The sequence below is a fragment of the Piliocolobus tephrosceles genome, chromosome 17 (assembly GCF_002776525.5).
Source record: "Piliocolobus tephrosceles isolate RC106 chromosome 17, ASM277652v3, whole genome shotgun sequence".
Lineage (NCBI taxonomy): Eukaryota > Metazoa > Chordata > Mammalia > Primates > Cercopithecidae > Piliocolobus > Piliocolobus tephrosceles.
The window spans coordinates 18,637,106-18,663,811 of NC_045450.1; the positions used below are offsets into that span (position 1 = coordinate 18,637,106).

The 26,706-nt window shown below is 43.6% G+C and overlaps 1 protein-coding gene across 1 annotated transcript in view; it reads left to right on the forward strand.

Moving 5' to 3' along the window:
- IQCK (IQ motif containing K) overlaps positions 1–26,706 on the forward strand; it is a 133,288-nt gene that overhangs the window by 79,405 nt on the left and 27,177 nt on the right. The window contains exon 8 of the mRNA XM_023225017.2: positions 24,194–24,305. Within this exon, the coding sequence (XP_023080785.1) occupies positions 24,194–24,305 (112 nt within the window). The remainder of the gene's footprint in view (positions 1–24,193; positions 24,306–26,706) is intronic.

Sequence of the window (26,706 nt, forward strand, 5' to 3'; positions counted from 1 at the left end):
AGAGTACAAGGTTAAGGGTGGGACAGGTCTCACCCTAGCTGTGGAGGGGCTGTATCGGCCTGGCTGCGTATTCCATCCTTCTGACTATAGGGCTTAGTTCATGATGGGCAGCAGACAGAAATCAGGCCAGTCAGACCTAGTGAGACTCCATTCTGGGATCCTCATTGGAGTGGCTGGGACAGAGCAGCCCTCTTTGCACTGGGGTTACCGGGAGGCCAGACTGTCAGCACCATCTTAACACAGTGTGAAGAGCCTGTTGGAAAAATGACCACAGAGGTAAGCAGGGCTAAGAGGCAGAGAAAGGGGCTGGGTCTTGAGGTCATGTGAGGACCTGCATTCAGCTATACCAGAAAATCCCCTTCAAGATGGACTTCAGGCTGGGCACAGTGGCACACGCCTGTAATCCCAACACTTTGGGAGGTGAGGCAGGTGGATCACTTGAGGTCAGGAGTTGGAGACCAGCCTGGCCAACATGGTGAAACCCCATCTCTACTAAAAATACAAAAATTAGCCAGGTGTGGTGGCGCACGCCTGTAATCCCAGCTACTTAGGAGGCTGAGGCAGGAGAATTGCTTGAATCTGGGAGGAGGAAGTTTCAGTGAGCCGAGATCGTGCCATTGCACTCCAGCCTGGCAACAGAGCCAGACTCCATCACACACACACACACACAAATACTTCGGTCACTTACAGCCTAGAGTCCTGACAATACAATTTTCAGTATGAAAATATCCAGACTCTTAATTACTTGCACACAAAGGAGGATATTGGCACAAAATGAAAATCTGGACCCAATGGTACAAAGCAGCCATTTCAATTTGTCCCAGGAAAAGACTGTGTCCTACGGCAGCTGGAGGCTTGGCTCTGGCTGGACACGAGAGCCTACCCCAACGAGCAAATTTTTCTAAAACATATATATATTTTTTTAATTGTGCAAGTAATGCATATCACTTGTGGAAAAAAATAGATAATGCATACAAGTTTTGGGTTTTTTTTTTTGTTACAGGGTCTCACTTTGTCACCCAGGCTGGAGGGCAGTGGCGTGAACACGGCTCACTGTAGCCTCAATCTCCTGGGCTCAAGCAATCCTCCCACCCCAGCTTCCTGAGTAGCTGGGACTACAGGAATGTGCCACTATGCCCAGCTAATAAAAAAAAAAATGGAGAAGGGATCTCACTGTGTTGGCCAGGCTGGTCTCAAACTCCTAGACATAAGGGATTCTCTCACCTCAGCCTCCCAAAGTGTAGGGATTACAGGTGTGAGCCACCGTGCCCAGCAATGCATATAAGCTTTTTAAAAATATATAATATTCATCCTTCTAGAATTTTTTCTATTCATATGGAAATTTAAAAAAAATTTTCCACAAAATTGTGATTATAAACAGTTTTTTAAGCCTGCTGTCTCTCCTTAATGATATATTGGGAATGTCTTTCATTGTTGCCACACAAAGATGTACCTCACAAATTTTAATTCTTCTATGGTATATATATATATTTTAATTTTATTTATTTATTTTTTGAGATGGAGTTTTGCTCTGTCACCCAGACTGGAGTGCAGTGGTGTGATCTTGGCTCACTGCAACCTCCGCCTCCTGGGTTCAAGCAATTCTCCTGCCTCAGCCTCCCGAGTAGCTGGGATTACAGGCGCCCACCACTGCACCTATTTTTGTAGTTTTAGTAGAGACAGGGTTTCACCATGTTGGCCAGGCTGGTCTTGAACAACTGACCTCAGGTGATCTGCCTGCCTTGGCCTCCCAAAGTGCTGGGATTACAGGCATGAGCCACCATGCCTGGCCTATATTTTATATGTATATATGTATGTATATGTGTGTGTGTATATATATGTATGTATACATATATATGTATGTGTGTGTGTATATATATATATACACACACACACACAGTGAATACATTGAGTCATAACTTAATCATAGGTGATTAGACATTCTCATTTCCTCTCCTATATATTCAGTGAAAAACATTATTGTTCAAATTCACACACCTGTAGTCCCAGCTACTCAGGAGACTGAGTGGGAGGATCACTTAAGCCCTGGGAGATCGAGACTGCAGTGAGCTATGATGATGCCATTGCACTCCAGCCTGAGTGACAGAGAAAGACCCTGTCTCTCAAATAAAACAAAGCAAAACAAAAAGCAAAAACAGAAAACCAGAAACCCAAAAGCATCCTCGTTCATATGTCTGCACACTTGTCCGATTTTTCTCCAGATTAATTGCTGGCAGTGGAATTGATAGCTCATAGTAAGCACTGTTTCTCAAGAGTTCAGATCATTATTGATAAATCACCCTCTAGAGAGGCTGGAGTTCAACCCCTAGACCAATCTATAGGCACACCAGCAATGTATGCAAGTGTACTTTTGCCATAGGTTTAGATGGGAAAGTAGAGAGAGGAAGGAAGGGATTGGGAGCATAATGCATGTCTCAGGAGGGCGCAGTTGTGAGGACACCATGCTAGAGGGTATGAGAAGGGGGGACCAGTTTGTTCGGTTGTGTGGCCTGTGCACTGCACAACTTGAGGATACCATTCCAAACCATATATATTAGACATTTGAGGCTTGGAGAAGCTTGGGAAATAGTGGTTGAGTGGCCACTTGCTACACTTTTTAAAATCCCGCTGGCCTACCCAGCTCCTGGCCTATCGTTTATAAAACCCCTCTGCTAGCTGGAGGCTGGATGGGTCAGTGGAGCATGTATCAGTGATACTGTATAGAAGCACTACTGCTTTGATCAAGAATTTGCATTTTCTTCCTGAAATTGTACAGCATCTTAGATTAAACATGAATATTCAATAATATTTAATATTCAGTAATAATAATTATAAAATAAATATTGGGAATTTACTCTATGGAGTATTATTTAAACACTAAAAATAATAAGCATCAGGCATGGTAACAAGATGGAAATTGCCCATAGTATTAGTAAGTGAAAAATGAATAAAATGCCATATGCAGATTATTTTATGATTATGTAAAAAAAACCTAATACAGAAAATAGGCTACAAAGACATATGTAAAATATTGTGATTGTTCAGTGGCAGGATAAGGAGTGATGTTTTCATTCTCTCTGTTTTTATATTTTTTTAATTATTTACAAAGAATATATACGGCTTTTACAAAGTAATAAAAACTTTATTTACTTAGAAACCTATATTCCACCATGATAATTTTTTTTTACTCTTTTCTTCTTTAGTTAAAATTTGACATAATTAGACTATTTTTTCTGAACCTTTTTAGGAGTGGATGTGTGTGTGTGTGTGTAAATATGCAAAAAAATTAGAAACAGTAGTATTCGGACAGTGTCCTTTGTTTTATTTTAATCTGTTAGTGTACTCTGTTCATTCTGAAATTCCAAATCATCTTGTTTTGCATTTCATAGTCTTTCTAATAGTGTTTTTGGTTTTTGGTTTGGGCTGTGTGTGTGTGTGTCTATGTATACAATAAGTGCTTATGGTTAAATAATATTTTCACTAGCAAAGAAGTTTGAGGATTTTTGCCTATAGACCTCCTATTACAAATCTTCACAGTATTTCTCTCTCTCTCTCTCTCTTTTTTTTTTTTTATGAGACAAGGTCTCTCTTTGTCACTCAGGCTGGAGTGCAGTGGCGCAATCACAGCTCACTGCAGCCTCCGCCTGCTGGGCTCAAGTGATCTTCCCACCTCAGCTTCCTGAATAGCTGGGATGACAGGCACATACCACCATGCCTGGCTAATTTTTGTATTTTTTGTAGAGATGGGGTTTCATCATGTTGCCCAGGCTGGTCTCGATCTCCTGAGCTCAAGTGATCCTCCCGCCTTGGCCTCCCAATGTGCTGGGATTCCAGACATGAGCCACTGAACCCAGCCTCTTCACAGTCTTAACTGACAAGAAATCATAGACCACAAGTCATGTGGAGAACAATTTGGCCTCACAAACAGAGAAAGTCTTCCATGCCACACGTGTTATACTTCACTGGAGAACATGCATTGAATCAGTCGACAGTCTACAAGGCAGGGCATTCAGAAGACTCATGTAGAAGTGGTGGGTGTTCAGGTGTGCTTTGATTTGATTTAACTTTATTTTTTATTCTGAAAAACCACTCCTTTCTATTTAGAGAAGATCTGGCCTACATAGTTAGGTAGAAAATATGTGATGAGGCCGGGCGCAGTGGCTCACGCTTGTAATCCCAGCGCTTTGGGAGGCCGAGGCAGGTGGATCACAAGGTCAGGAGATCGAGATCATCCTGGCTAACACGGTGAAACCCCAAACCCCATCTCTATAAAAAAATTAGCCGGGCGTGGTAGCGGCCGCCTGTAGTCCCAGCTACTCGGGAGGGTGAGGCAGGAGAATCTTGAACCTGGGAGGCAGAGGTTGTAGTGAACCGAGATCACGCCACGGTACTCCAGTCTGGGTGACAAAGACTCTGTCTCAAAAAAAAAAAAAAAAGAAAGAAAATAGATGATGAAAACAGCCCAGGATAAAAACCAAACACGTATGGAAAAGACCTGTAAACAATACAAATAAAAGGTTTTGTAGTTCCTCCCATATTTTTCTACAAAAGGCAGAAATTACAACTTAAGGCTTAGCGCTGAGAGGGAGAGAATTTTCTCCAAGTCAGGCAGCTGGCTGGACTATTAAGCATGACAGGTTTTATTTTTTCCGAAAGGTCACTTGAAGTTCTCATTACTGGCCTTAACTTTCTTGTCTTCAATGTTGTGGCTGAAGAGAAAGACTTATTTTTTTTCCATGTAAAACATGCCGTATGGCAACTTGTTAGTAATGTGGGCTCTAACAGCAGACAGACCTGTTTCAATCCCAACGTGTCAGGTTATTAACCCATTTATGCCTGAGATTGAAATTTTTTGAATTTTTGCAATCAGACTTTGGTGACAACTTTGAGCAGCAGGATATAAATAACTCCCACATGCTTAGCGTTCCAATAATGGAACACTAGGCATAAATGGGTTTTAATAACCATGGGCAGATGAGGTAACTTCTGAGCCACAGTTTTCTGTTTGTAAAATGGGAATAATAATTCCTGCCTATGAAGATTGAATCAGATGCTTCAGTCCACATAAGAGACATGGCACAGTGTCAAGAACATAGTAAATCCACAAGAAATATTAGCTGCTGTTGTTACTGTTATTGCAGTTGTTGGCACTATTTTCCTGAATAGGGGTTCTTTTTAAAAAGCTAACTACTGCCCTCCTTTAAGTTTTTCAGAGGCACCAAATAGGCTCCCATCTCACCTTGGAAATCACTGATTTGTTTTCTGCTCCTATACTTTTGCCTTTTCCAGCATGTTACATAAATGGAATCATACAGCAGGTAGCCTTCGAGTCTGGCTTCCTTCACTTGGCTTCATGTGTTTGCTGTTCTCCCACGTATTTGGGTGTGTGTGTAGTCCCTTCCTTTTTGTTGCTGAACAGTATTCCACTGTAGAACCCAGCAAGAGAAGAAACATGAAGGAAGAGGTTCTTAACTCTACTGATGATTAAACACATAGGACTTTTACGTAAGACTCATTTATTTGAACCTATGGATTGTGATGGTCTCGAGCTTCACTGTTCATCAAAACCATCCACTGAAAGATTTTGTTTTTAATTTCTGATACCTGGAGTCTTATTCCCCTGAGATTCTTGTTCACCTGGTCACAGTGAGAATAAGAGATAGGTTTGTTGTTGTTGTTGTTGTTGTTGTTGTTGTTGTTGTTGTTGTTTGCTCTGTCACCCAGGCCGGAGTGCAGTGGAATGATCTCAGCTCACTGCAACCTCCACCTCCCAGGTTCAGGCAATTCTCCTGCCTCAGCCTCCCGAGTAGCTGGGATTACAGGTGCCCGCCACTGCACCCGGCTAATTTTTGCATTTTCAGTAGAGACAGGGTCTCACCATGTTGGCCAGGTTGGTCTCAAACTCCTGCCCTCAAGTGATACGTCCACCTTGGCCTCCCAAGGTGCAGGATTTGCAGGCGTGAGCCACTGCATCCAGCCAGAGATGGGTATTGTTTAATAGCTCCCAGGTGACTCTAACATGCAGCCAGGATTGAGACCCACTGATGTATTGGAATTGACTTTGCTACCTACCAGTTTTATGATCCAGGACAAATCACTGAACGGTAAATCACAACTTTTATTCTCTTTAGATGGAGAATAATAATAGCTGCCCAGTCTAGCTCACCAAGTTATCATGATGATTAAAATCTTTTATATTTTATTTTCAGAGACAAGGTCTTACTATGTTGTCCAGGCTGAAGTGCAGTGGTGCAATCACAGCTCACTACAGACTTGAGCTCATGAGCTCAAACGATCCTCCCAATTCAGCCTCCCAAGTAGATAGGGCTACAGTTGTGCACCACCACAAACACCTAATTTTTTTTTTTTTTTTTTTTGAGACGGAGTCTCGATCTGTCACCCAGGCTGGAGTGCAGTGGCGTGATCTTGGCTCACTGCAACCTGGCTCATGCCATTCTCCTGCCTCAGCCTCCCAAGCGGCTGGGACTACAGGCGCCCGCCACCACGCCTGGCTAAATTTTTTTGTATTTTTAGTAGAGACGGGGTGTCACCATGTTCGCCAGAATGGTCTCAATCTCCTGACCTCGTGATCTGCCTGCCTCGGCCTCCCAAAGTGCTGGGATTACAGGTGTGAGTCACCGTGCCCAGCCAGCTAATTTTTTTGTAGAGATGGGGGTCTCACTATGTTGCCCAAGCTGGCCTTGAATTCCTGGCCTTAAGTGATTCTCTCACCTTGGCCCCCTCAAAGTGCTGGGATGACAAATGTGGGCCACTGTGCCCAGTCTCTAAATTTAACAACACAGGAGATGGTGTTCCGTAAACTGTAGATGCAGAAATGAATGGTATCAGTATGGAGGTGATTATATATCAGTGACTTTCCTATTTGAAAAGTACCGAAGGTTCTTTGCTGGGTGCAGTGGCTCACATCTGTAATCGCAGCACTTAGGAAAGCCGAGGCAGGTGGATCACGAGATCAGGAGTTCCAGACCAGCTTGGCCAATATGGTGAAACCCTGTCTCTACTAAAAATACAAAAAAAAAAAAAAAAAAAAATTAGCTGGGCATGGTAGCAGATGCCTGTACTTGGGAGGCTGAGGCAGGAGAATCACTTGAACGTGGGAGGCAGAGGTTTCAGTGAGCTGAGATCGCGCCACTGCACTCCAGCCTGGGTGATAGAGGGAGACTTCATCTCAAAAAAAAAAAAAAAAGTACTTGAGGTTCTGTTTCCTAAACAGATGTAAGAGGTTTGTTGTGTGTGTGTGTGTGTGTGTGTGTGTGTGTGTGTGTGTTGTTATTTTTTGAGACAGGGTCTCATTGTCACCCAGGCTGGAGTGCAGTGGTGTGATCTCACCCTACTGCAGCCTCCACCTCCTGGGCTCAAGCAGTCATCCCAGTTCAGCCTCCCAGTAGCCTCACAGCTCAGACCACAGCTGTGAGCTACTACACTGATAATTTTTGTATTTTTTTAGAGACGGGTCTTGCCATGTTGCCTGGTCTCAAACTCCTGAGCTCAAGTGATCCTCCCCACTCCGCCTCCCAAAGTGTTGAGATTACAGGTGTGAGCCACTGCACCTGGCCAGTATTTGTATTTAAAGAAAAACACACTACCAGTGTGGCTGATGGGCTGGCATTTAGCCAGACATTTCTCATTCACAGTACTTTCAACCCAGGGTGAGCCCTGAGATGGCAGGACCAAAGAAACCTTTAGGAGTTGGTCTTGATTTTTATTATATTTCATCATAAAAGTTCCAACAATCAGTTGTTTAAGCGCCAGATTCTTTTTTCCTTCTGCTTTCTCTTGAGTGCGTGGCTTCCCCACATTGTTGGTCTGCTTTCCCCAGCTTCCTCTTCCTCCTTTCCAGAGAGGGGCGTCTCCTGCTGCAGCTGTTCCGGGAAGGGGGGTGGGGGTGCATTTCCTCCCTTTGTGTGAGCTCATTAGCCCTGTCTCTGGCTTTCCTCTGGGGACAGCCAGCCAACCAGGTGAGCCAGTGTCATTTAAAGCAGCATTTCCGTTCTCAGGCAGAGGTTGGTTGTCGTTTCTGGCTGACTTCAGATATGGCCCAGGTGAAGAGAGATGGTGTCTGGCACAGAGACAATGGCCAACAGCTTGGTGTATGAGTCACATTTTCCTGGTGAATAGTATGCTGCCTAGAACTCCTGTGCAATACAATTATTTTTTGATACTTTGCAATTTGGGGTCTGATTTGAAGGCAATATAGCATCATAGTTAAGCAAGCAGGTGCTACAATGAGATCGATTCATTCGCTAATATTCACTCACTAGTAATTATTGAGTGTCTACAATGTGGCAGGCAGGCATTGTTCTGGATGCTAGGTATACTGCAGGGAAGGAGACAAAGTCCCTGCCCTCATGGAGCTTGCATTCTTTCAGGAGACTATTAGCAGATACAAACAAATATACAGTAACATAACATCAAAGAGTGTGTCAGTTAGCTATTGTCGCAATAATGCTGCATAACAAATCACCCCCAAACTCCAAAACCCAGCAGCTCACAATATACATTTACATCTTATAACCACCCCATGGGTTCTTCCTGTGTGCTGCACAAGCAAAAGCAATTTATAGAGACCAGGCGTTGCAGTAAAGAAAGAGTTTAATTGACACGAGGCCAGCCATGCCACATAGGAGACAGAGTTATTACTCAAATCAATATCCCCAAAGGCTCAGAGGCTAGAGATTTTTCAAAGATAGTTTGGTGGGGTTGGGGGCTAGGGAATGAGTGCTGCTGATTGGTTGGGGATGAAATCATAGGGGTATGGAAAGCAGTCTTCATGGGCTGAGTCCACTTCTGGGTGGGGAGCCACAGGACTGGTTGAGTCACAGCACAGGTCTGGGTGAGGCCGTCTGATAGTCAGAAATGCAGAAGCCTGAAAAGACATCTCGGATACTATTTTAGATGGTATTGAATTTGGTCAAGGAAGGCCTGTCTGAGAAAGTGTTATTTGATCTGAGACCTGAATGAAGTTCATTCTAGGCAGAAGGAAAAGCACGTGCGAAGGCCTGCAGGAGCAGGAGGGTGCTGGGTATATTGAGGACCAGCAAGAGAGTCAGTGTGAAAGTCAGCTGGAGCTGGGCATGGTGGTGGAGGCTAATGGAGGCTAAAGTGAAGGGATAGCTTGAGACCAGGGGCTTGAGGCTACAGTGAGCTATGATTGCACCACTACACTCCAGCCTGGGTGACAGAGCAAGACTCTCTCTCTAAAAAGTACATTATATATATATATTAGAAAATAAAAGTGAGGCCAGGCTCAGTGACTCACACCTGTAATTTCAGCACTTTGGGAGACTGAGGCGGGCAGATCACTAGTCCAGGAGTTTGAGACTAGCCTGGGCTACATGGTGAAATGAAGCCACTACAAAAAATACAAAAAAATAGCTGAGTGTGGTGGCACACATCTGTAGTCTTAGCTACTTGGGAACCCGAGGTGGGAGGATGGCTTGAGCCCAGGAGGCAGAAGTTGCAGTGAGCTGAGATCACGCCACTGCATTCCAGTCTGGGCGACAGAGCAAGACCCTGTCTCAAATCTGCCCGCCACCAAAACAAAACAAAACAACAACAACAACAACAAAAACAGTGAGCTAGAGGAGAGTGGGAGAGGAGATGAGGAAGCAGTCAGGGGACAGATCTTGTAGAATCAAAGGTGAGCTTTCATTTGGATGCTGGAACTTTGGATTTTATTTTGACTCTGATAAGAAATGATGGGCAGAAGAATGACATGATCTGAGTTTTCATCAGGAAACTGTAGTCTGTATGCACAGTGACTCCCCAATAACCCCCACCCCCTGGGATTCCCATTCCTGGGGAGTCTCTTCCCACATTGTATCAGGGTTAATACGTATGGCCAGTAGAATATGGCAGAAATAATGGTGTGCCGCGTCCAAGATGAGGTTATTAAAGACACAGCAGTCTTGTGCTCACTTGTTCTTTCTCTCTGGGATCATTCCCTCTGGAGGACGCCAGCTGGTCTTGAGCATCCCTATAGAGAAACCTACATGACGAGAAACTGAGGCCTCCAGCCAACAGCCATGGGAGAGAACCATTGTGGAAGAGGATCCTCCAGCCCAGTCGAGCCTTCAGATGGTGGCAGGCCCAGCTGATATCCTAACAGCAGCCTTGACCCTAAGTCAGAATCCCCCAGCTGAGCTGTTCCTATGTTCCTAATCCTCAGAAATTGTGTTGTTTCTGAAAGCTGCCGCACCTGGGGGATGTTTGTTATGCAGCAATGGAGACCAATACAGTAACTCAGACTGCTGCAAAGAGAACAGGTTGGAAGAGGATAAAAGTAGAAGCAGGAAAACTTGTAATATTTGTTTGCATCCTTGCTACTCAAATTATGGTCCAAGAACCAGTGCTGTTATCATCATCAACTGGCATCTGGTTGGCATGCAGAATCTTAGGCCCCACCCAGACCTCCTGAATCAAAATCTGCGTCTTTACATGGTTCCCAGGAGAGTCTTTGTATGCTGACGTTTGAGAAGCAGCCTATGGGTGACAGCCTAGTAGGGTTTTAATCCTGGCTTGCCAAGAATGTGACCTTCAGCAAATTACTTAATTTTCCTAAGCCTCAGTTTCCTTTCTTGTAAAATGGGGATAATAATATTGCTGCTGTCATAGGGTCATATGTGAGGGCATAAATGAAATGGTGCAGGTAGCACAGCACTTGGCACATGGTTAAGGGCTCATAAGTATTAGCTCTGTATTGACCGGGTCTGATCCATGCATTTGCTCCCTGAGAATATATTCCTGATCATTTCCTGATGATGTTCCTTAAATGAGTATTTTTTTTTAATTCTCTGTCAAAGAAAATCCTGTTTTGCTTTTTTTAAAAAAAAAAAAAAAAAAAAAAAAACATCCTTGAGCTCATCAAGAAAACTTTTGTCTGTGCCCAGCGTGATTCCAGCCATACCCCAGAATGAAGGCGCCTGGTTTCCATGGTCTGTTTCCAGGCCCAGTTCTCAGGGCATTTTCAGGGCCACCCAGCAGGCCAAAATAGGCCACGGCACTATAAATAGTGGATTTGGGCTGCTTTGGGCCTGACTTCTCAAGTCAGGCCTTTCCCTTCCCCCTGCCTGCTCCTGTAGTTGTTTAAATATACTTTGGGTTAGAGCTGCTAGTGCATTTTCCTTAATATGCCCAGGAAATGTCTTGCCAACTTGCCAGGCTATCAGCAAAATCTCCTTTTTCTCAGTCACAATGTACCACAAGTATGTGACGAAAACTGATAAACCACACTCCAGGTTTCACTCAAGGGTTCACACAGGTTTCACTGCGGTGAACTGGCTCTAGGGCTCAGGGATTTGAGAAGCCTGAGTGCCACCCTGCCTCTCTTGCCATGTGAGCTTGTATGCGTATTTCACTTCTCGGAGCCTCATTTTCCTTATCTGTAACGTGAGGCTGGTAATAATAAGGAATTCTAGTTCCTCGGGTGGTTGGGTGGAGTAAATGAGAAACCTGCATATTAGCAGGACTGGTTATATATTAATTTGCAGGGCTCAGAGGAAAATGAAAATGCAGGGCTCCTTGTTCAAAGTGATTAAGAATTTCTAGGTAGTGTCAGCAGAGCGTAAAATAAGTGTGAGGCCCTTGTAAGCGTGAGTCCTATGCAGTTGCACAGGGCAGTGCCCATGAATCCAGGCCTGCATGTGAGCCACCTAGTACCCTAGTACCCTGCCTGACATTGGCACCAGCCAAATCACCAAGTTTCCTAGGGTCCCTTTTTTTTTGTTTTAGACGGAGTTTTCACTCTTGTTGTTCAGGCTGGAGTGCAATGGCACCATCTTGGCTCACTGCAACCTCTGCCTCCTGGGTTTAAATGATTCTCCTGCCTCAGCCTCCCAAGTAGCCTGGATTACAGGCATGCGCCACCACACCCGGCTAATTTTTTGTATTTAGTAGAAATGGGGTTTCACCATGTTAGTCAGTCTGGTCTCGAACTCCTCAGGTGATTCACCCGCCTCGGCCTCCCAAAGTGCTGGGATTACAGGCGTGAGCCACTGTGCCCGGCCGCATCGTTTTCTTTCAAGGGCTAACCAGTTTCCCTCCAGGGCAAGGTTTAAGGGTAAATTGCACAGCTGCCATCTAGTCCTTTCTGCTGAATAACAAACCACTCTAATACTTAGTGACTTAACACCACAGCAATTGATTGTTTTTCGTGATGTGGGTTAGCTGGTTGGTTCCTCTACTGGTCTCACCTAGGATTGATCATGTAGCTGTGTTTAGCGGGTGACCGGGCTGGGGTGGAATGGCCAAGCTGGCCTCGCCTGTCTGGCAGGTGGTGCTGGCTGCTGGCTGGGGCACTACAGTTCTCCTCCATGCGGCTTCTCATCCTCCAGTAAACCACATCGGCTTCCTTAAATTGTGGCAGATACAATTCAGGGGACAAAAACAAAAACTTCAAGCCTTCTGGAAGTTGCACAACACAGCACTTCAGTTACCATCTATCTGTCACAACCAGTCATGAGCCTCGCCTAGATTCAAGAGAAAGGCGTTTGACTCCCTCATTCAATGAGAAGCACGACAATGTTTTCAAGGGGGTAGGGACCCGGGAAGATGTAACTCACTGGGGCACAGTACAGCGGGTCTCCAGCTTTAGCCTGCATCATAATTATATTATCCATAATAATTATCAGAGGGCCTGTTGACACACAGCTGCTGGGCCCCACCCCCAGAAAATCAGAGTCAGTAGGAGTGGGGTGGGACATGAGAACTTGTGTTTCAAAGAAGTTCTCAGGTGATGCAGATGCTGCCGGTCTAGGGATCTGACTTTGAGAGCTGGCAGAGGAGTTAAGTGTCCATACATGAGGGCAGTGGTGCTCAACCTTGACTGTACATTAGAAGCACCGGGGCAGCGATAACAATCCCGAAGCCATCAGTTAAATCAGAAGCTGTGGTGTAAGACTCAGGCTTTAGTGGGGTTTTTTTTAGAGCTCCCCCAAGAGATTCCAATGGGCAGCCAGGGCTAAAAACTGCTACTTTAGAGTTAGGCCACATAGGTTCAAGTGCTGGCTACAGTATGCACAAGTTTAGGCAAGTTATTCTACCTCTCCTTGACTCGGTTTCCTTTTTGAAAATAGGGATGATCAGCCAGGTGCAGTGGCTCAAACAAATACAAAAAGCTGGGCACAGTGGCCTGTAATCCCAGCTACTCGGAAGGCTGAGGCAGGAGAATCGCTTGAAGCTGGGAGGTGGAGGTTGTAGTGGCCAAGATCGTGCCACTGCACTTCAGCCTGGGTGACAGAGCAAGACTCCAGCCAAAACAGAAAAGAAAAAAGAAAATGGGGATGGTAATAGTTTCTAATGTGTATGGTTGTTCTGAGGATTAAAAGTTACTATGTATAAAAGTCTTAGAACAGTGCTGGCACTATTATGTAATGAAAGTACTACATAAAAGTCAGCTCTTGAGTATTAGTGGTAAAGAAGAGATCAAAGCATTGAAGGCATTGTACAGGCTGGGTGCAGTGGCTCATGCCTGTAATCTCAACACTTTGGGAGATGGAAACTGGAGGATTGCTTGAGTTCAGGAGCTTGAGACCAGCCTGGGGAACATGGCAAAAACTGGTCTCTACAAAAAATGTAAAAATCAGCCGGGTGTAGTGGCACATGCCTGTGGTCCCAGCTACTCGGGAGAATTGCTTGAGCCCAGGAGGTTGAGGCTGCAGTGAGCCCAGATCATGCCACTGCACTCAAGCCTGGGTGACAGAGCGTGACCCTGTCTCAAAACAACAACAATGCATTGTACAATGATGTGGTCTCTGGCATAGCAAACTTTGCTGTAGTTTAACCCTGTAAATCATTGGAAAGTTCATCAAATACCTTAAATGCTTTTGCAACTTATTCATTCCCTGGTTTTTTGGGTAAACAAGTACGACAAACAGTTGGATGAACTTTATCTGAACCATTATCACTGAGCTGTTGGGGGAAATTCCGTCTTTTCCAAATCTGTACTGCGACATAGTCTTATTATTAAAGGGACTTTAACAAAAAATAGATGTGGCTTCCTGGGAGGCCTCTTTATATCCGGCACTGCAAAGACGACCCCACCAAAAAGCAGCTGCTCTTTATGAGTCACGGAGATCGTGCCTTGCTGACCACACATTCATGACCTGAGCAGTCCTTTTTGACTTAGATTTTATGAATTTGCAATAATCATTGTGGCATTCATGTGAGCAAGAACAGAAAGTTGTACAGATGTTCAAGTAGTAAGTCTTGTAACGTTAAGTTCATTCTTAACATTCTCCTTATTAGAACAGGGTTCTCCAAACTTTTCAGATCATTAGAATCACCTAGGTTTCTTCCTGAACATGCTGAAACCTTGGTTCTACCTCACACATACTCAATCAGTACCTACAGAGAAAGGGTCTGGGATTCTGTTTTGAACAAGTACCTTCAGTGATCTCAGTGTCCTTAGGTAAATTTAGGAAACAGCCTTAATTTTATTTATTTATTTATTTATTTTTTGAGACAAGAGTCTTACTCTGTTGCCCAGGCTGGAGTGCAGTGGCACAATCTTGGCTTGCTGCAGTCTCCATCTCCCAGGTTCAAGCAATTCTCCTGCCTTAGCCTCCCGGGTAGCTGGGATTGCAGGCGTGCACCACTGCGCCCACTGATTTTCGTATTTTTAGTAGAGATGGAGTTTCACCGTGTTGGCCAAGCTGGTCTTGAACTCCTGACTTCAAGTGATCTGCCCACCTGGGCCTCCCAAAGTGCTGGAATTACAAGCATGAGCCACTATGCCTGGCCATGGAAACAGCCTTAAATTGATATTTATGTAATACATATAGAGAGATGGAAGAGGCAATAAGGGAAGCTGGGGGCTGTAGGTTCTAATGGCCACTCAAGAGCAGATGTTTGTAAACTATAGCCCACAGAGCAAATCTAGTCCACTGTTTTATAAAGTTTTGTTGTAATACAATATGCCTATTTTAAAAACATGTTTTCTGTGGGTGCTTTTGTACTATAATGACAGAGTTGGCATTATTATGACAGAGACCATATGGTGCACAAAGCCGAAAATATTTACTATCTGATCTTTTACAAAAAAACAGTTTACTGACCCCTGGATAAGAGATACGATTTCAGACATGGGCAAACTTGGAGTTAGAACTAATAGTTATGAGCTCATAATAAAAAATAAACCAGCAAGAAAGGGGGGGAGTCAGTAGATACAATCAACTGGAAAATCCAAACCCTCAAGAGTGGCAATTTGAGACTATAAAATAAGTATAAGATTATAAAGATTTGCTAGAAAACATATTTAAATCTTGCTGAAAGAAAAAGCAATTCATTGCAAAAAAAAGGGGGGGGGTCAGATTTGAAAAAACTAAGTGCATCCTCTAGAAATGAAAGCAATTGAATCAGTGTACTAAAGCAATGCTTCTCAAACTTCAGTGAGCATCACAATCATCTGCAGAGTTTGGTAAAACACAGATTCCTGGGCCCCATTCTGTTAAATGGGTCTTGGGTGGAGCCCATGACTTTGCATTTTTTTTTTTTTTTTTTTTTGAGACGGAGTCTCGCTCTGTCACCCAGGCTGGAGTGCAGTGGCTGGATCTCAGCTCACTGCAAGCTCCGTCTCCTGGGTTCACGCCATTCTCCTGCCTCAGCCTCCCGAGTAGCTGGGACTGCAGGCGCCCGCCATCTCGCCCGGCTAGTTTTTTGTATTTTTTTAGTAGAGACGGGGTTTCACCGTGTTAGCCAGGATAGTCTCAATCTCCTGACCTCGTGATCCGCCCGTCTCGGCCTCCCAAAGTGCTGGGATTACAGGCTTGAGCCACCGCGCCCGGCAACTTTGCATTTCTAATAAGCTCCCAGGTGATGCTGATATTTCTGGTCTATGGACCAGATTTTAGGTATGAGTTAAACACCAGATAGACACAGCTGGAGAAGTAATTCGTCAACTGGAAGACAGATCGGGGAGATAGAATGCAGTAGAAAGGTAGGGATAGGAAATATGGAAAAGCAGTTAAGAGACAAGGACAGAATGAGAAGGTCCAACCTAAGTCTACTAGGAATTCCAGAGGGAAACAATAGAATGAATGGGGGAGAAGCAATATTCATAGAGATATTGAGTGACAACATTCCAGAGTTGAAGAAACATGAATCTTGAACTAGATAAATAAGGACAAAACAATACCAAAATGCTTCATGGTGAAACTATGCGAAGAAGCCTGCAAGCTATCTTAAAGGAGAGATTACCTACAAAAGAAAACAATGAGACTGATTATAGACTTCCAATCAGCAGCAGTAGATGCCAGAAGACAGGGAAGTGTAATATCTTCTAATCCAGACAAGATAATATTCAACCTAGAATTATGTGCCCACTCAATTACCATTCAAGAGCAAGGGCTATAAACAAAGGCGTTTAAAAACACATCTCTCATTGAAAGAACTACTAAATGATATACTTCAGCTAGAAGGAGATTGAACCCACTAGGAAGAAGTGGGATGCAAGAAACAATGGTGAATGAGGAAGCTGATAGATCTAAATAGTTATTAGCCAATGGGAAGTAAATTAGGGGAACTAAAATCCTAGATAACAATAATATAAAAGTTGAAAATTGAAAGATTGGAGTTAAGCATTTTAAAGTCCTTGTGTTGTTTGGGAGGAGGCTGGGCAGCCTTTTTTTTTTTTTTTTCTTTAAATCGTTTATTGCATTATAACAACACATTAAAGAAGACAATTAGGGCTGGGCATGGTGGCTCATGCCTATAATCCCAGCACTTTGGGAGGTCGGGGGGGCGGATCCCTTGAAGTCAGGAGTTTGAGACTAGCCTGGCCAACATGGTGAAATCCTGTCTCTACTAGAAATACAAAAAAATTAGCTGGGCATGGTGGCGGGTAACTGTAATCCCAGCTACTTGGGATTACAGAGGCTGAGGCAGGAGAATTGCTTAAACCTGGGAGACAGAGGTTGCAGTGAGCCGAGATCGTGCCATTGCACTCCAACCTGGGTAACAAGAGCAAAATTCCATCTCAAAAAAACAAAAACATAAAAACCCCACAAAAATTAGCCGGGCATGGTGGCGGGCACCTGTAATCCCAGCTACTCAGGAGGCTGAGACAGAAGAATCACTTGAACCCGGGAGGAAGAAGTTGTAGTGAACCAAGATCATGCCATCGCACTCCAGCCTGGGTGATGAGAAACTCCATCTCAAAAAGAAAAGAAAAGAAAAGAAATAGCATGTGAACTAATAAATCAGTAGAAGGAAACAAGTAGAATGCAGAAAATTCAATGAAACAGAAAGCAGGATAGAAAAAGATAAAATTATGACAAAAAACAGTGACAGACATAAATATAAACATATCACTAATCTCAATAAATGTAAATAAAATGAAGTCTTCTCTGGTTTTCAGATTGAATTAAAAAAGAAATCTGCCTCTATGCTGGAGGTATAGGCACATAAAATGACCCAGAATGACTGAAAATAATGAGATGGGGAAAGACTGACAACACAGATACTAACCAAAAGAAAAGTGATATAGCAATATTAAGATCAGATAAATAGACTTAAGGCAGAACACGTTAGGAATAAAGAGGGTCCTTTTTTTTTTTTTTTTTTTTTTGAGACAGGATCTCACTCTGCTGCCCAGCTCGGAGTGACTGTACCCTCGACCTTCTGGACTCAAGCAATCCTCCCACCTCAGCCTCCTGGGTAGCTGGAACTACAGGCATGTACCACCACACTTGGCTAAAATTTAGCTTTTTTGTAGAGCTGAAGTCTCACTAAAATGCCCAGGCTAGTCTCGAACTCCTGTGCTCAAGTGATCCAGCTACCTCACCGTCCCGAAGTGCTGGAATTATAGGCGTGAGTCACTACGCCTGGCCTAGAGAGGGTCCTTAATGATAAAGGAATAATTATCATTTTCTCTGTTTTCCATTTGATCATATTTTTTAATGTCATTCAGCAGCCACCCAACTGAATTTACCATTCACTAATATGACACAACAGACTGAAAAATGCTGCTCTAGAGCATACTTCTAAACCTCCCTGAAAGCCCCAAGTAACTCTAAGAGGACTACTGTCCTTCCGCAGTAGAATAGCTAACACTTCCACAATACCAGGGAATAGGTGATATCTACAGCTTTTACAAATTAGATCCTTAAAGGCCAGGCGCAGTGGCTTATGCTGATAATCCCAGCATTTTAGGAGGTGGAGGTAAGATGACTGCTTGAGCCCAGGAGTTCAAGACCAGCCTAGGCAGCATAATGAGACCCCATCTCTACAATTAGAAACAAAAACAAAAACAAAACTAGGCATAGTGGTTTGTGCTTGTAGTCCCAGCTACATGGGAGGCTGAGGTGGGAGGATCCCTTGAGCCCAGGAGTTTCAGGCTGCAGTGAGCCGCGATTGCGCCACGCATTCCAGCCTGGGCAACAGAGCAAGATCCTGTCTCAAAAACCAAAAACAAACATTAGATCCTTAAGACAATAAGGAACACTAATAATCACCAGAATGAAAAACCAGCTTTTGTTTTGTTTCATTTTGCCAGAGATCTAAGGAGAAATCACAAAGCTTCCTTGTAAAGTTGAATTCAAGAGAGTTATAAACTCTGAATATTTTATTAATATAAGGTCATTGAAAAAGATTTTGCAAACATATATTTCCTTTATGTTGAAATCCGCTTTTCTTGAGTATAAAATCCTTCAGTATAATCATCAGTATGTCACATCATTAGCAAAGATATATTAAGAACCTTCTAGAGGCATCTCACACCAAGTCGGTGGTTCACTCTTGTGAACATGACTGAAGAGGCCTGACCATTATGTTATTTCCCCAGCTTCTTTCCAGCAACTGTAATATATGAACTGCCTTCCTCCAGAGCAATTAGAAAAAGCCCTGGGAATCATCCTCAGTCATCCAGGCTGTTGCTAGGTTTTTGTCTGTTTTGCCAAGAATTAGAGAAAACAACTGAGGAATTTAGAAGTCTAGATCTACAATGGGTAATTTCAGAGTCCCAGGCAACAGTCTCCCCCCTCTTCTCTGCCTGCAACCACCACCTCACAGCAACACTTCTTTTTTTTTTTTTGAGATGGAATCTCTCTCTGTCACCCAGACTGGAGTGCAGTGACGCAATCTTGGCTCACTGCAACCCCCGCCTCCCGGGTTCAAGCGATTCTCCCACCTCAGCCTACCAAGTAGCTGGGATTACAAGTGCATGCCACCACGCACAGCTAATTTTTCTATTTTTAGTAGAGATGGGGTTTCACCATGTTGGCCAGGCTGGTCTTGAACTCCTGACTTCAGGTGATCCACCCGCCTCAGCCTCTCAAAGTGTTGGGATTACACAGACGTGAGCCACCGCACCTGGCCAACACTTTTTCTGCTGCCTGGCTACTGCCTAAAATTATAAAATTATGAAATCATTTATATATTCAACACTTTGTAAACCCTTGGTAGGAGCCTTGTTTTCAGTTTTCTGAATCACTGGCCCCTCAGCCAGTTTCATGTATTAATAGCAATTGTAAGATTCAGCCTCAGAGCTGAATCCAGATTATTCTCACTACTTTAGCAATTGATTTAAGAAATTGCTAACAGTGAGAGCTTGCTATGTGTAATGACACTGGTTTAGCACTTTGCATGTATTATCTCAGCTTATTTTCACACCAACTCAATGAAAAAATATTTTTATTATACCCATTTTACAGGTGAGAACATTGAGGCTCAGGGAGTTTAAGGAACCTGCCCAAGGCTCCTCAGTTTGTAATTTGTGGAGCTGAGATTCAGCCTCAGGCTATCGGATCCAGGGTTGGCTTTTAAAACCAATATGGTACCCTGTACTGGCTTCCATCAGGGTAATCTATAATTAGGAGAATCTGATGGTGTCACAGGCATTTTTTTAAAAACCTGACATAAATAACGTATACCCTATTTATGTTCCCGTCTTGGAGGAGCAAATGGACTCCACACAGTAATTTTTAAAAAGAAAAGAAAGCTTTTTTGAAATAAAAGTAGAAACAAAGTAAGGGAGGCTTTGTTTGGCAATGAAATTGTTTATGTGTTAAACATTAAACTGCACTCCATGGTATTTGCTGATTGGCACAACCACTGCCATTGAAATTGATTCCCTAATCATGATGATAATGACTGGGATTAGCCCAGTTCAATGGGTGTATGCTTTCCCCAGGGCTCACAAAAGCCTTCTCTAGAGATCCAGGCTTCCCTGGTAATGAACTAACACGGCTGCTGTATTCTCTATGGGTAAATAGCAGTCCTCCCTTCAAAATGAAGGAAATTAAGGAAAAGATGAAAGGGTCTCTGGCCAGACAGAGCAAAATCATGCTAAACTGGTCAGCAGAAGCCTATGAACAACTGCAGGCTTCCAGAATGATGGGGAAATGGGTGTTTCTGTTTTTTTGTTGAGTATTTAGGTAATGGAGAGTCAAACGATTATAGGAAAAATTAATTCTTTATAAGTTAAAGGAATTTTATTTGCCTCTCAGAACCTGTTAACTTAAAAATTTAAACACTTCTTGTATTCCTAAAACAATACATGCTCATTGTAAATATCCCAAACAATCCAGTCCAGAAAAACATGGACTAAAAAGTGATAGTCCCTGATGACGAACCCACCTTGTATGTCCTTCCAAACATTAAGGGTAAACCAATTGTAAAGAAAGAATTTGACTGTGATAAAACATAGGCAAGTTGCTGATTGTAACTAGACCTTCCTTTAATGATTCAGAAGATCCGTTGGGCTTATGCTCATGAAGGTTATCAGTTGTCATGGTCCAGAAGTATGGGGATTCTTATGCGCTTAGATCCTGATAAACACGAGCCTGTGGGAAAGTTGGGGTTAATCCCTGGTTTGCCTCCTCCCCTGCCCTTCGCCTCTAGGAGGGTTTGGGTTGCTGAGATCACAGCTAAAGTTATGGTTAGTAAGATATGATAACCCATCCTACCCAGATCAGAAATGTCTAGGATGCCTGATTCTTATAAGACTTTAAGAAATACTGTAAAAACATTGGTTTGTAATAAAAAAAGTTTGGGGCCTTATCCCATGTTCTGTGACATTAATATAGAGCTGATTTTCCTCTCTGAGATTTGCATGACACACTACTTTGTGTGTGTGTGTATACACGTATATAATGTTTTACATATATACATTTTTCTTTTCTTTTTTTTTTTTTGAGACGGAGTTTCACTGTTGTCGTTCAGGCTGGAGTGCAATGGCCTCCTGGGTTCAAGTGATCTGCCTGTCTCAGCCTCCTGAGTAGCTGGGATTACAGACATGTGCCACGACGCCCAGCTAATTTTTGTATTATTAGTAGGGACGACGTTTCACCATGTTGGAGGACAGGGTGGTCTCAAACTCCTGACCTCAGGTGATCTGCCGGTCTCGACCTCCCAAAATGCTGGGATTACAGGCATGAGCCATCGTGCCCGGCCATTTTTTATATATATTTAGAGATAAATTGTGTATTTTCTTTTTATTAAGCAAGATAAACTTCCATTTGTAAGTTTAGCTGAAAACAACCAATCTTCTTTATTTGGGAGGAAAAAATCAGTTGAATGGTTTTCTTAAAACAAGTAAGGCACCCTATGCTCTGGAAGAAGTAGTAATAGGAAGGACTTTATTTTTCTTGAGTTTGACAAGACCATCTATCCAAATTCCTCTCGGTGAGTAAAGCTCTGGGGTGGCATTGGATCAATTGGCATAAAAAAATCTAGAATTTTCTGGGAGGAAAGGGATTGAGATCACCACAATCCCAATATTTCTCCCCAAGTTTCCTAGTTATCAAAATCTGTTTTAAGGATAAGGAATAAAAACTGAGAGATATGGGCCGGGAGCAGTGGCTCATACCTGTAATCCCAGCACTTTGGGAGGCCAAGGCAGATGGTTCACTTGAGGTCAGGAGTTCGAGACCAGCCTGACCAACATAGTGAAACCGTGTCTCTACTAAAAATACAAAATTAGCCAGGCCTGGTGGTGCACTCCTTTAATTCCAGCTACTTGGGAGGCTGAGGCAGGAGAATTGCTTGAACCCGGGAGGTGGAGGTTGCAGTGAGCTGAGATTGCGCCATCGCACTCCTGCCTAGGCAGCAAGAGTGAAAATCCATCTCAAAAAAAAAAAAAAAAAAAAAAAGTTGTAAAATATTTGGCCAGGCACAGTGGCTCTCGCCCGTAATCCCAGCACTTTTGGAGGCCAAGGCTTGAGCTCAGGAGTTTGAGACCAGCCTGGGCAACATGACAAGACTCTATCTCTATGAAATAAAATTTGTAAGATACTTCAAACCATGCCTGGGAGATAAATGCTCAATAAATATGAGCTATAATAAAAATAAAAATAATTATTGTTACAATTACTATTATTCATCTCTTTAATCTCAACATCTAGCACTAAAGTTGGTATGAAGTAAGCAGTCAGTGTTAAATAGAACTGTGGTTAATGCATTAACTGTGGTGAACCTCGAACTGTGCTGTTCTATGTAGTAACCACCTGCTACATGTGTCTGTTGAACACTTGAAATGAAGTTTTTTGTTTTGTTTTGTTTTGTTTTTTGAGATGGAGTCTCGCTGTCTCCCAGGCTGGAGTGCAGTGGCGCGATCTCGGCTCACTGCAAGCTTCGCCTCCCGGGTTCATGCCATTCTCCTGCCTCAGCCTCCCGAGTAGCTGGGACTACAGGTGTCCACCAGCATGCCTGGCTAATTTTTTGTATTTTTAGTAGAGACAGGGTTTCACTATGTTAACCAGGTTGGTCTCGATCTCCTGACCTCGTGATCCACCCGCCTCGGCCTCCCAAAGTGCTGCAATTACAGGCGTGAGCCACCACACCCAGCCAATGAAGTATGTTTTAAGTGCAAAAACACACAGTGTTGAAGACTTTAGCATGTAAAACAGAAAGTAAGATAACTCATAAATTTTGTATTTTTATTTTTTGAGACAGGATCTCACTCTCACCCAGGCTGGAGTACAGTGGCACAGTCTTGGCTCACTTTAGCCTCAACCTTACAGGCTCGAGCAATCCTGCCATCTCAGCCTCCTGAGTAGCTGGAACTACAGGCGTTCACCACCACATCCAGCTAATTTTGTTTATTTTTTATAGAGATGATGTCTTGCTGTGTTGCCCAGGCTGGTCTTGAACACCTGGGCTTGAGCAATCATCCTGCCTCGGCCTCTCATAGTACTGGGATTTACAGGCATGAGTCACCATGCCCTGCATAATAATTTTTTATATTAATTACATGTTGAAGTAATAAGATTTTGAATGTTTTAGGTTACGTGAGATATATTCTTGTTTGTTTGCCCAGGCTGGAGTGCAATGGCACGATCTCGGTTCATTGCAACCTCCATCTTCTGGGTTCAAGCGATTCTCTTGCCTCAGCCTCCCAAGTAGCTGGTATTACAGGCACCTGCCACCATGCTCAGCTAATTTTTGTACTTTTAGTAGAGAAGGGGTTTTACCATGTTGGCCAGGCTGGTCTCGAACTCCTGACCTCAGGTGATCTGTCAGCCTCAGCCTCCCAAAGTGCTGGGATTACAGGCGTAAACCACCATGCCTGGCCAAGTGAAATATATTCTTTTTTTTTTTTTTTTTTGAGACGGAATCTGGCTCTGTTGCCCAGGCTGGAGTGCAGTGGCTGGATCTCAGCTCATGGCAGCTCCGCCTCCCAGGTTCACACCATTCTCCTGCCTCAGCCTCCCGAGTAGCTGGGACTACAGGCGCCCACCACCTCGCCCAGCTAGATTTTTGTATTTTTTTAGTAGAGACGGGTTTTCACCGTGTTAGCCAGGATGGTCTCGATCACCTGACCTCGTGATCCACCCGTCTTGGCCTCCCAAAGTGCTGGGATTACAGGCTTGAGCCACCGCGCCCAGCCGTGAAATACATTCTTAAAAATAATCTTATCTGCTTGCTTTTACTTTTTAAAATGAGATGCCAGCTAGGAAGTTTAAAGTTACAAATGTGGTGGCTGCATTATCTTTCTATTGGACAGCACAGACCTGCTCATTCTTAACCTACTGTTACTATAGCAAATCTTCACACAACCTCATTTATGCTCAAATATGATGTAAGCTCTAGGAGTGTCAATAATTCATTTAGGACGATGATTCATTGAGAATCAAAAGTACATCCAAACTGGTTTGTAAAGGATTTTCCATGCAGGGTTAATAAGCTCGTGTACAGAAGTTTGTCGAAAAGGGACTGAAGTTTTACTGGGATTTTCCAGGTTCGCTGTGATCCGGAGATTCAAGAACTGCGTCAGTGGCAGAAGAAACTGCGCGAGGCCAAGCACATTCACCAGCGAGTCAAAATTTTCTGGGCCAAGCAAGAACAAAAAGGTAAGTTGCTGGATTCACAGTCCTTAGTTCATTCAAGAAAAGCCTGATTCTTATTCCAGGCTCAAGAAGGAGGCCCTCTGAGGTTTTGTAAGGTCCTTGTCTGTATGGAACTCAACTTGTGCATGGGGGAAGTGGCTGCATATTAAGATTCTGCTGTGCAATGACAGAGGTGATGTGACATAATTTACAGGGCCATTTCTCTCCCACAGGGACAAATTCAATGTCTCCCTGTGTCTGCAGGTTTCTATTTTTGAAGCTACAAGACATCAAGAATAACCCATTATTTTGGAAACACAGTGTCTATCAGTATGATGGATAGTTATAGTTACTCTTCTAAGTTGTTGATTGTGTGTCTGAACTCAAATGGTATTTTATGCTTGTCTTCTCCCCTTTTGCGATGGCTAATTTTATGTGTCAACTTTACTGGGCTGTGAGATGCCCAGATTAAACGTTATTTCTAGGTCTGTCTGTCAAGGTGTATCCAGAGAGATTAGCATTTGATTTGATTGACTGAATAAAGCAGATGGACCTCCCCACTGGGCTTCATCCAATCTGTTAAGGACCTAAATAGAACAAAAAGGTAGAGGAAGGTTGCATGAACTCTGCCTGGCCATGTGAGCTGGGGCCTTGATCTCTCCTGCCCTTTCTGTTCCTGGCTTGCAGGCCTTCAAACCCAGACTAGAATCTACACTATTGGTTCTCTGGACTTCCTGGGTCTCTGGCTTGCAAATGGCAGATTGTGGGACTTCTCAGTCTCCATAATTTCATGAGCCAATATCTTCTTTTTTTTTTTTTTTTTTTGAGACAGAGTCTCACTCTGTTCTCCCAAGCTGGAGTGCAGTGGTGCGATTTCGGTTCACTGCAACCTCCGCCTTCTGGGTTCAAATGATTCTCCAGCCTCAGCCTTCTGAGTAGCTGGGATTACAGGCATGCCCCACCATGCCTGGGTAAGTTTTATATTTTTAGTAGAGATGGAGTTTCACCATCCATATTGGCCAGGCTAGTCTCAAACTCCTGACCTCAGGTGATCCGCCTGCCTCGGCCTCCCAAAGTACTGGGATTACAGGTGTGAGCCACTGCGCCCCGCCTGATATATTTTCAAGTGGAGAAAATTAAATTGCAGAACTATAAGATTTTATTCATATAAAAAATATATGCATGGTCTGTAATCCTAGGACATTGGAAGCCTGAGGCAGGTGGATCACCTAAGGTCAGAAATTCAAGACCAGCCTGGCCAATATAGTGAAACCCTGTCTCTACTAAAAATACAAAAATTTTCCAGGCTTTGTGGTGGACACCTGTAATCCCAGCTACTTGAACCCAGAAGGCAGAGGTTGCAGTGAGCCAAGATCGTGCTACTGCACTCTAGCCTAGCAATGCAGCCAGACTCCGTCTCAAAAAAAAAAAAAAAGATATATATATACATGGAAACACAGAGATGCTAAACAGTCTGGAAGGAAATTATTGGTAGTTACCTTTGAGAATTTGGACCAGAGGGGTGGAACCACACTGTTGAAATCTTTTAGATAAGCACATAGTACTTTATGATTATGATTATGAGAAACTACAAAAATAGTCATACATCCCTCAGCAGGCCACAGGCCATCATGCCTTGGGTCCTCTAACTTCCCCATCCTACCCTGTCCCCATCCTCCTTCAGTGGACTGCAGCCCCTCTAGTCTCTTTTCTGTTCTTGCAATTTGCCAATTTACCTTGGGACTCTGTACTTTCTATTCCTTTTCTTTCTTTTTTTTTTTTCTGAGACAGGATCTCGCTGTGTCACCCAGGCTAGAGTGCAGTGGCATAATCTCAGCTCACTGCAACCTCCACCTCTGGGGTTCAAGCGATTCTCATGCCTCAGCCTCCCAAGTAGGTGGGATTACAGGCATTTGCCACCATGCCCAGCTAATTTTCATATTTTTCGTAGAGACGGGGTTTCACCATGTTGGCCAGGCTGGTCCTGAACTCCTGACCTCAAGTGATCTTCCTTCCTTGGCCTCCCAAAGTGCTGGGATTATGGGCATCAGCCACTGTGCCTATTGCTCAGCCAGGATGGAGAACCTAAGGAGATGCGAGATGCCCAGTTGTTTTGTGCTTTCTTTAAATGTGGAGTCCTTTAGGCCTGTGCTCTCAGCTCTGGACAAGTCCTGCTGATGCTTGACTGTACAGCTGCTATTAGGTTGGTGCAAAAATAATTGTGGTTTTTGCCATTAAAAATAATGACATTAAATGCAATTACTTTTGCACCAACCTAAATTTATTTACTGGACAATTGTCTTCCCCACTAGCATGTAACCTACATGAAATAATAGGACACACTGACATCATGGTACCTCCTGATGTGATGTGTCTGCCTGGTTTATCTCCTAATACAGTGCCTGGCACAAAGTGAGTGGCAGAT